Raw genomic sequence first — 11,323 nt, 5'->3', positions numbered from 1 at the left:
ACACTATTGTGAATAATAGAAAAATGTTAAATTTATCTAACCTCAAAATAGATGCACGAGTAATTGTTGGCGCAACTGTACCTAAGCAAAGTAATAACTTTTACGACACATGAGTTTATTAAAAATTGACACTAATTGATTGCATGTGCATAGATATGTGAAAAATAATTTCATGTTTACTTAAAGCTATAGACGTAGACGATTTCTCAATGAATTGGTATTTGTTTTTTGTTGTTGTTTACAGGTCCTCTAAAAACGCGGCTTGAAAGTAGCCGGAAACTGATTGAAACGTGGCCGCAGCGCCGCATTCGATTTCTCGAACTTCTCGCCCGAGTGACCCAAGATAACGCCATCGTTACCCTTGCCGCCATCTCTGAGATTCGGCTGGGTTGCACTGGCCTCGGCCACATCGATAATGCGCGGATTCTTGCGATATCTGTACCACCAATACTCAAAGACGAGCGTAATGCAGGCCATGCCAATGCCCACAAAGATCACGATGAAAACACCGCCAATATTCTGTATGGATATGCCATCCGACTGATCCTCCGGCTTCTCGCAGTTGGCCTGCGCCTCATCGTTCTTCCACCACTTCTCCTTGAGCTTCTCCAGCTGCCGCTTGTTCAGCAGGGTTAAAATGCTGCGAGAGAGTTTCAAATAGGAATAAGCATCTTTTCACATGATTAGAAATCCGCCCGAACTTACGCATTATTGAATTGATCCTTCAGATGTGAGCCCTGCTGCACGGCAATGGCATAGGGTTTGCGGGAGAACTCCTCCCCGACCACCTGCAGATCACAATTGGTCAGCTGCAGGTAGCGTATGTCCGTGGCATCGCCCAGAAATGCGAAGCCCGTTGCCGTCGAGGAGTTGCGCACGCGAGTCACTGCGTCATCGAGGGTGGCCGGCAGGCCCGCCTCCTGCATGGCCTGCCACATTTTGGTATATTTATCGCTAACTGGATAATCCCAGACGGCCAGCTTGGAGCGCTCCAGCGGCGTCAGCGAGTCGTTCAGTGACAAATCTTTCCAGATTTCGTAGAACATTTGCTCAATGTTGGCCATGCGCTCGAAATAGGTCATCGCAGCGGAGCCATTCAAGGGTGCATACAGAATCTTGTACTGCTTGGCCAGATCGTCCAGGGACTCCACGGGCGTGTCCAAACGTGAGACAGTCAAAAAGGCAGCCAAGTTGGCCGTGTAGGAGGCAATTATGATGAAGCTAAGGAATATAAGAGTCACTTTATGTTAATCCAATATTTAATTATAATATTGAAGTGGAACATTTTTTGAAAAGCTCATAAAAACAATTGTATTTGCATCTAACATCTTATGAGCCTCTGTTAAATAACATTTAATTTGAATGTTAACGTTTTATCTCATTATTTTTTTATAGAAATATATCTAATGGAAAATTTTTTGAAAAGCTCATAAAAACAATTGTATTTGAATCTAACATCTTATGAGCCTCTGTTAAATAACATTAAATTGGAATGTTAACGTTTTATCCGATTAAATATTTTGATAGATTTGCCTTAAAACCGTTAATCTCTAAGCTCGATTAAATAAATTTTGGTGTAAAGTCGTGTTAATTTTGATCACACCTACCCGAAAAGCCACCACGTGGCCGCCACTAGACGACCGGATAGATTTTTGGGTGCCTCGCCGCCACCTTGGGGCGTCAGGGACGTCATGCAGAACCAGAGGCACTCCTTCAGGTTGAACTCGCGCTTCTCCTCATCGTCCTTGTACTTGTCGCGATTGTTCTGATAGCTGTATGGACTCCAGCGATCGAAGACCCACATCAGGAAGCTGGTAAAGAAATAGGCAGCCAATATGCACAGCCAGACATTCGTCTCCAGCACGGTGAGGAACTTGAACAGCGAGCTGGGCGAACTGGGACGCTGCATCATAATCGTAATGCCCACAAGATCGTAGTAGGGCACCGTGAAATCGATGACAATTTCCCGCTCGGCCATCACCGACATGCTGCCCAGCCCAATGTCCGCCTGTTTGTCAATCAATTTCTTCACGATGCCATTCCAATCGCCCTTCTCGTCCATGTTGCCGAACTTGCCATCCTCCACCTCCTGAATCTCATAGTCGAAGTGCACAATGGCCGCAATTTCGTTGATTAGATCTATGCAATAGCCTTTATAGCCCTTGGGCGCCGTCTCATCGCGCATTATAAACGGCGCTTGCTGGGAATGGTATAAAAAGAATTTGCTTTAGAGAATACTCTTCTTTAGGTTTATATAGCCTACGAGCGGGTATATCCCGGCCTTGCCCGTAACAAAGAGCCAAACCTTGTAAAAATCGGATGAGATTTGACCGAGTTATTGGGGTGGGAAATTTGGATCTATGTCTATATACGATATTTGAAGGAACCATATGAATTTTGACCAAAAATAATGTTGCCAGATTTTGGTGCCACATTTATTTGGAGGCCAAACTATGAACAAAAAGGCAAATCTTACGAAAATCGGATGAGAATTGACCGAGATATGGGGCTGGGAAATTTAACCTCTGTCTATATAGGATATGTGAGGGTACCATTTTCATATGAATTTCGACCAAAAATAATGTTGCCAGATTTTGATGCCACATTTATTTAGAGGCCAAACCATGATCAAAAATCCAAACCTCGTAAAAATCGGATGAGATTTGACAGAGTTATGGGGCTGGGAAATTTAACCTCTGTCTATATAGGATATGTGAGGGTACCATTTTCATATGAATTTCGACCAAAAATAATGTTGCCAGATTTTGATGCCAAATTGATCTAGAGGCCAAACCATGAACGAAAAGCCAAACCTTATGAAAATCGGATCAGATTTGACCGAGTTATGGGGCTGGGAAATTTAACCTCTGTCTATATAGGATATGTGAGGGTACCATTTTCACATGAATTTTGACCAAAAATAGTGTTGCCAGATTTTGATGCCAAATGGATCTAGAGGCCAAACTATGAACAAATAGGCAAATCTTATGAAAATCGGAGGAGATTTGACCAAGTTATGGGGGTGGGAAATTTAACCTATGTCTATATAGGATATTTGAGGGTACCATTTTCACATGAATTTTGACCAAAAATAGTGTTGCCAGATTTTGATGCCACATTTATTTAGAGGCCAAACCATGATCAAAAAGGCAAATCTAATGAAAATCGGATGAGATTTGACCAAGTTATGGGGCTGGGAAATTTAACCTATGTCTATACAGGATATTTGAGGGTACCAGTTTGACATGAATTTTGACCAGAAATAATGTTGCCAGATTTTGATGCCACATTTATTTAGAGGCCAAACCATGATCAAAATCCAAACCTCGTGAAGAATCGGATCAGATTTGACCGAGTTATGGGGCTGGGAAATTTAACCTATGTCTATATAGGATATTTGAGGGTACCAGTTTGACGTGAATTTTGACCAAAAATAATGTTGCCAGATTTTGATGCCACATTTATTTAAAGGCCAAACCATGATCAAAATCCAAACCTATTGAAAATCGGATCAGATTTGACCGAGTTATGGGGCTGGGAAATTTAACCTATGTCTATATAGGATATGTGAGGGTACCATTTTCATATGAATTTCGACCAAAAATAATGTTGCCAGATTTTTATGCCAAATTGATCTAGAGGCCAAAGCATGAACAAAAAGGCAAATCTTATGAAAATCAAGGGAGATTTGACCAAGTTATGGGGCTGGGAAATTTAACCTATGTCTATACAGGATATTTGAGGGTACCAGTTTGACATGAATTTTGACCAAAAATAATGTTGCCAGATTTTGATGCCACATTTATTTAGAGGCCAAACCATGATCAAAAATCCAAACCTCGTAAACATCGGATGAGATTTGACAGAGTTATGGGGCTGGGAAATTTAACCTCTGTCTATATAGGATATTTGAGGGTACCATTTCGAAATGAATTTTGACCAAAAATAGAGTTGCCAGATTTTGATGCCAAATTGATCTGGAGGCCAAACCATGAACGAAAAGCCAAACCTTATGAAAATCGGATCAGATTTGACCGAGTTATGGGGCTGGGAAATTTAACCTCTGTCTATATAGGATATGTGAGGGTACCATTTTCATATGAATTTCGCCCAAAAATAATGTTGCCAGATTTTGATGCCAAATTGATCTAGAGGCCAAACCATGAACAAAAAGCCAAACCTTATGAAAATCGGACCAGATTTGACAGAGTTATGGGGCTGGGAAATTTAACCTATGTCTATACAGGATATTTGAGGGTACCAGTTTGACGTGAATTTTGACCAAAAATAATGTTGCCAGATTTTGATGCCACATTTATTTAAAGGCCAAACCATGATCAAAATCGAAACCTATTGAAAATCGGATCAGATTTGACCGAGTTATGGGGCTGGGAAATTTAACCTATGTCTATATAGGATATTTGAGGGTACCATTTTCACATGAATTTCGACCAAACATAGTGTTGCTAGATTTTGATGGCAAATTGATCTAGAGGCCAAACAATGGACATCCATGTCTCATCAGTCGTCAGTCAATCAATCAATCAATCAGTCAGTCAATCAATTAATCAGTCAATCAGTCGGTTGTATTTATATAGATTGTCTTACCACCACCGTGTATATGCGATAGACGGTATCTGCGGTGAGATTCTTTATTTGCTCCTCATCCTTGACAACCAGCGGCGAGTCGAGGCCAGCTGTCCAGGTGCCAATTGATTTGCTGTTCACGGAGCTGCCGCCACGTATCTGGAGCACATTGATGTCCATTTCGAATTTCATATAGCTGAAGCCATTGAAGGGCTTGCGCGGTTGCGTGACCAGCTCGAAAGTGCCGTAGGATGTCGGTTCGCTAACCTTTGAACACACCAAAAATGTTGTAAACAATAATTAGCCATAATTGGCGGGGACTACCCCTTATTTTAGTGTAAACACACCTGTGTAAAATATTGCCTAAGATCAATATTGCGTTCAGGTGTATTGCCGCCCTGAAAGTCATCACACCTCAGATACTCCATGTCCTTCGGCCAGGCGCCCGATTGCAGCATTTCTCTGTCACAAATAACAAAGAAATTAGATTTGACCACAACATAGACACCAAAAACTTTTGCTGTAATTATGTACCAATAATAGAGAGGGTCAATTAAAAGTAGAAAAGACCAAAATAGAATTCAAGTGGGCTCCATTTTGTTTACTTCTCTGCCAGAGCTAACAATACCCTTAACTTGCTGTCAAAACCAATTTGTCATGGGGATTACCTAACTGATAAATACATTACAAGGTACTTATAATAGGGGAAGTTTATTTGAGCTCGAATATACAAAAATATGTACATATTAATTTTGGCCCAGTTTTTTTTATATCCGGACAGTTTATAGCCTTTTACGTGATGGGGGCGAAAGTGGGCGTGTTGGAAATATTTGCAGCTTTCACTCTAGAGGAAATCATCTGCAACAATCCTATAAATGGAATTTCCCAAAAAATTTCACTAAAATATCCCCAAGCGCAGATTATAAAAGTGGGCGTGACGAGAATATTTGCAGCTTTAACTCTAGAGGAAATCATCTGCTGCAATCAAAAGAAGAATGGAATTTCCCAATAAAATATCCCTAAAATATCCCCAAGATCAGAATTTCAAAGTGGGTGTGACGAGAATATTTGCAGATTGCACGCTAGAGGAAATCATCTGCAACAATCAAAAGGAGAATGGTATTTCCCAATAAAATGTCCCTAAAATATCCCCAAGCTCAGATTATAAAAGTGGGTGTGACGAGAATATTTGCAGATTGCACTCTAGAGGAAATCATCTGCAGCTATCAAAAGGAGCATGGAATTTCCCAATAAAATGTCCCTAAAATATCCCCAAGCTCAGATTATAAAAGTGGGTGTGACGAGAATATTTGCAGATTGCACGCTAGAGGAAATCATCTGCAACAATCAAAAGGAGAATGGTATTTCCCAATAAAATATCCCCAAGTTCACAATTTCAAAGTGGGCGTGGCAAGAATATTTGCATTTTTGACTATGCTGACCTCGCCACAATCCTCTATGAGAATGTGATTTCCTATAAAATATCCCTAAAATATCCCCAAGCGCAGATTAAAAACAAAGTATAAAAACTCAAAACAGGCAACTGAATAATAGAATGGCAAGTAGCTTAACAGGAAATTGATAAAAACAGGCTTTGAGAAATGTAAATTGGTTCCATTTAGTTCTTATCCCATAAGACTTACTTGATGGCCAGAAAGCTGCGCAGTGCCAGATCAAAGTAGAAGGCCGATGCCAGCTGCGGTTCCTCATTCAAATTAAATGTGGTGCGCAGCAGACCCAAGCGATCGCGATATTGCGTATACGCCATGGGCTTCAGGAACATAATGGTCGCATTGTCCCTTTGGCTGCTGACCTCGCCCTCGCTCTGCGTAATCGCATGCCAGGCGAAATTGCGCTCAAAATAGGCGGGCTTAACAGACTCGAGCACCATTCGTATAGACTGTAAATTGCCCAGCACAAAGAAATTGTTGATGTCCAAATTGCGCAGCTTCTCGATCTGTTCCTCGCGCTCCCGTTTCCCATCCTTGGCAATGGCCGTGATCACGTGACGCGTCTGAATGTTCTGCAGCAAGGATTTGTATTTGTGGTCCATAACAAAAGTGTCATCGTAGAGTATGGCAGCTGGCGGGAAATAGTGAGGGATCAAATATCGCTTATCGAAAAGAGAGCAGGATTATAAGCTATCGATAACTGTTCACACATAAATATCGATATTTTCTTAGCAACCGATCGGTCAAAGGCAAATTTTACACTTGTACGAAAAATGTATATCAAAGAAATGCATGTTAATTAAAGGGTATGTGCCCGTCGGGCATGCTTACCATTGGTGATGTTTAGCCGCTTGACAATGCTGCGCACTGCTTCGGGTATAATGTCAGCTGGCGGCATAACTTGCAGCAGATACTTCTGCTTGGCCTCGTCCAAGTCGCGCCATTGCCGCAGGTCGCCCTCCTGGCCATAGGAGGCGCTGATGGTGGGCAAGCCCAGGGCCTGGGTGAAGCTCTTGACCGTTTCCGAGGCGACGCCCGCTTTGGTGGTGTCCAGTACAAGATGCGGCATTTGTTTCTTCTCAATGCTGGCCACATACTTGTTGCAGACTGTGAGTAAGGGATCGGATTATATAGATATATATGTACATAGAATACTTTATTAAAGAACTTACTTGCTTCCAGCAATATTTTGGCATCCGTTTTGTTTGCCTCGATGGACTCAATTTGCACCGACAAACCGTAGCTGGGATTCTTCTTCAGATAGGTGAGGACCACCTCGATGGCCTTGGTCGCTGGCTCATTATCCACCTCGTTAATAAAAACTGTGGAAGAGGACACACGACATTAGTTCTTCTATTTGCACAGGGCACAAACCCCGCACCAGAACCCGCCCAAGTCAGCCCAGCTTTAGCATTCAGCTTAATTAGTTTACCTAAGACCCGAGTCCTATCTATTCCTTTGCCATCTATCGATTGGGCACTTACACACATTGATATTCTGGCTCGTCTGTGCTGCAATTTCCACATGGAGTGCACTTTGCAGCAATGTCCACAACAACCATAAATATTTCAAAGTTTCAAAACGTTTCTCCATTATAGTCCTGGCAACCTGACGCTGACCGCACCGCACGAACCACCATCGGGAACTGACACACGCCGCTGAGCGGTGCTTTCGGCGCGCCAATGTGTGGACATGTGTGTATCCTTGGTGATAATCAATTGACTGTCTGCCCTCACCTGACCGCCTAATCTATTGTTCGTGGCGCTAATTGGCGACGCCCCCCCAAACCGAGCCGGATATGGGTCAGCCTTTGGACGATTGTCACAATGCTTCCTCCGAGAGCCAAATATGAGTCCGTGACATTCGTTTTTGTCATGATTACGATCTATTTAACTTAACGATTAATTAAAATCATAAATTGCGAACATGCCATATATTATTTTAGCTAACAACGTATTTGTCTTTAATGAACTTTGAACTTCAAAAACTTCATAATAATTACCAACAGAAATTAGGAAATTTAAAAAGTTCGTTTACTTTTAATATCTTGTATGAGTAATAAGGACTTTCGAGCTTTGTGCAACTTTATAAGCAAGGCTACGAATAGGTTTAAACCGGAGCTCCAAAAAAAAGCTCAAAACAGGACAGTTCCTTATCTAATTATACTTACTTATATCCTCTAAAATTACAAATATAGAGACTTTTAAGACTTTTTCCAAAGTACTCTCTTTTCTTTTTGTAAGAATACAAAATTGTGATATTTAAAGTTGAGACTGTATAATATCAGATAAAGGCATTTACTTTATACTTAGTATATAAAATGTTCTTAAATGTATTATAGTTTACTTTAACAAATAAAAAATAAACCATTTAATCATTTTGTTCATCATACATAAAGAAAAGCTAAGCACAACTTATCAATGCAGTTTGTCATAGTGAAGTACGACTGTACATAATAATAAAAATAAAGAAAGCAAAAAGCCAGTTTTTTTTTTATATAAAACTTGCAGCACTCGACGAAATTACAAAAATTTTTATTACGTTATTATGAAACTTTTGAATACCCAGTCAAAAAAAAAATGTAACCATTCAAATCTGGGGCAGCAAATTGGGCGTGTTTATCTTAGATACAAACAATAGATAAAGATAGCTACTAGCCGTCGGCTAGCGTGAATTGTCATTATGCGTAGACCTAAATTTAAATTTAACATACACAGTTCGATCGCAGTACTTGAATATATAAGTATATACATACATACTAATGCCTATGCCTTATGATAATAGTCAAGTAAATGTGTGTGTGTCTGTGTGTGTGTACGTGCGTGTGTGCACAAAAATCTCACAAATTCCAGTCATCTGGGCCCGACTCCTCGTGCACAACGACGGGCGTGCGCGGTGCACCGGGCACAGGTGTGGGCACCAGGGGTACATTGCTGTGTAGACCACCAGCGCCGCCTCCAAAGAACGGCGGTGGCCTAAAGCTGCTCGGCGTTGCCGCATTGGAGCTGTGCGTGGACGAGGCCGAAGAGTCTCTCACACGCGACGCATCAAACGCCGGCGGCTGGGCGTACCGATGATGCGGCTGACCTAGCTGCGGTGTCCGGGAACGCGAATGTTCGCGCATCGCCTCGTGCTGTCGCTGCTGCTGCAGCATATATTGCTGTTTCTTCTGCTTGAGCAGCAGCTCCTCGCGCTGCAGCTGACGCTGCTTCTCCGCCAGCTTACGCTGCTGAGCCAAAAGGCGATTGGTTTTGCTCCACGGATTTCCGCCAAAGCATAGATTGGATATGAATACCACCGGCGAGAAAAGACGCAGAGAAAAGTTACTAAACAAAAAAAAGAAAAGGTAAACTTTAATATTGTCTAGCGATTGTAGATTGTCGCTACTTACGTGGTGTCCACAATGGGCTTCGCCTCATTGCCGCTGAGTATGAAAAGCGGAAAGAATATGGAAAAGATGCAGCTGCTGACAATCACAGAGCTGGACATATTCGTAAGCACCGTCAGCGGTATGCCAAAGCCAAGGAAATATGGCCAATTCTTTTCAATGTAGGTGAGTCGTCGATGCAGCTCCCAGCCCATGTTGAACCATTTGTACTCGAAGGAGTACAGCGAATAGAGCAGGCACAAATGAAGAAAGCACAGCGATGAGCCAACATATTTCACTGGCACAAGATTGACTAACATGCTCTGCACCAGAAACAGTATTTGCACGACCATGCTGAAGAGGAAATCGGCAACCAGTTTACTGATCCCGGGTATCAACTGTGGCCGACCCTTGCGCACACGATACGCTGCATTCGCAATGTCCGCGAACCACAGCGAACTGACAATCTTGGAGAGCATGAATATGGGCAGCACCCACATCATGCCAAAGATCAGCGACAAAATTGGATGCAGCCAGCTCCAGACAAAGGGCAACGTATCGGACTGCGCGCCATAGAAAATGGTCAAACAGAATTTCAGCGTAGGCAGCAGCACATTCTCGAACAGCACGATGCTAAGCCAGGTGAAGCCGCCATTTAGCAGGCAGCATTTGAACAATTTCTTGGCAATTTTCTTCTCGCTGCAAATGCGTAATAAATACAATTAGTCATGCGCTATTGTTAGGGGTACTCAAGAAGCTGCTTTTAGTGAGGATTACGCTGCGCTCAAAATTCGCGCGCTAAACAGCTGTTGTCCGATAATTTTTTATCGATAACTTTTTATCTTTGTTATGACAGCATAAGCAGTTGCCAGAGTACCCCATTTCCATTTTTTTTTTTTTTAACAACATTTGCATACTTACGCCTGTGGCTGTGGCTGCTCCACGGGCTTCTTCTTAAATATCTTCTCCAGCGTACGCTCATCGGTATTCGCCTCCGCACGCTTGGCATACTCCTCGCGTATCATTGCCGCCGCCGAGCTGGGCACTGGCGAGGGCGAACGTTGCGCCTGCCTATATTGCTCCCTGTCCATTCTGCGCAGCTGGCGCATTGTCTCCAATTCCGCATTTTGTCTGGCCACCTCGTTGTCTATGTGAAGCACCAGGGTCATGCCGCGTATGCTGTCCCACAGTCCATACAAAATGCCCAGCGCGATGTTCTGCAGCACATACACACATGCACAAATAGAAAAAATACACGTTTTAAATTTACAACGCACTTAAATTTAGAAAACATTAGCTACGCACCTTTATTGCAGCCATCGCCACCTGTCTGTTGTCTGTTGGATGTTACGGTAGTTTTAGCCAACACTTAATGCAATTGTTACGACTGTTGTGGGCATTACAAAAATAGATGCGTGTTTGTATTTACGGTTCTTGCAGTGTTGTTTGAAACGTTTTGTTTCCCTATGAATTTGCGCTGTTGCGATGACATTGTTTCATAGTAACACAAATTTACAGTTTACACGATGAACAGCACGTCATTACGAGTAACAGTAAAAATTAGATTTGGTATACCTACTTGTTGCGTGACAGCCAGAGTTTATTCTTTTGTGTGATTCACCACATTTGAACCTTGTCCCACCGATATACCCGTAAATAATTTGTGAAATTGTTGTTTGTCCGTATCATGTACTTGCTACGGTCTGAGTAACTGCATACACTAGCTATCGATATATCGCATATGGTAATTCATACTCTAGCTATCGATATATCGGATATGGTAACATCGATAGGTTCAACGAACTACTCGCTAGGCTAGGTGGGAAAACAAAAAAGTACTTGAGTTCAGTTTTTCCGCTTGCGGAAAACAGGTAGGAGGTGGAATTTCTTGAGCGTTAGAATTTTTGTTTTCAACTTG

General features: G+C 42.2%; 2 protein-coding genes across 2 annotated transcripts; both read right to left on the bottom strand.

The window, feature by feature from the left end:
* Positions 1-98: 98 nt before the first annotated feature.
* On the bottom strand, positions 99-7,664 carry Ir25a (ionotropic receptor 25a). Its single transcript, XM_064690396.1, has 9 exons — positions 7,523-7,664; positions 7,211-7,360; positions 6,870-7,145; positions 6,231-6,669; positions 4,935-5,049; positions 4,609-4,854; positions 1,608-2,200; positions 706-1,221; positions 99-640 (listed from the first exon to the last, which is right to left on the bottom strand). Exons 1-9 carry the CDS (start codon positions 7,629-7,631, stop codon positions 250-252), a joined length of 2,835 nt encoding a protein of 944 aa, XP_064546466.1. The 5' UTR covers positions 7,632-7,664; the 3' UTR covers positions 99-249.
* A 385-nt stretch (positions 7,665-8,049) lies between these two features.
* Positions 8,050-11,116, bottom strand: tank (EI24 domain-containing protein tank). Its single transcript, XM_064690390.1, has 5 exons — positions 10,985-11,116; positions 10,711-10,882; positions 10,327-10,622; positions 9,430-10,104; positions 8,050-9,364 (listed from the first exon to the last, which is right to left on the bottom strand). Exons 2-5 carry the CDS (start codon positions 10,723-10,725, stop codon positions 8,878-8,880), a joined length of 1,473 nt encoding a protein of 490 aa, XP_064546460.1. The 5' UTR covers positions 10,726-10,882; positions 10,985-11,116; the 3' UTR covers positions 8,050-8,877.
* Positions 11,117-11,323: the final 207 nt, after the last annotated feature.

The sequence above is a fragment of the Drosophila montana genome, unplaced genomic scaffold (assembly GCF_035044405.1).
Source record: "Drosophila montana isolate Dmon_TW-CO22-7 unplaced genomic scaffold, ASM3504440v1 contig_3257_1, whole genome shotgun sequence".
Classification (NCBI taxonomy): Eukaryota; Metazoa; Arthropoda; class Insecta; order Diptera; family Drosophilidae; genus Drosophila; species Drosophila montana.
Note: the sequence above shows the minus strand (reverse complement) of the source record. Positions and strands in the feature narration are given on the sequence as shown.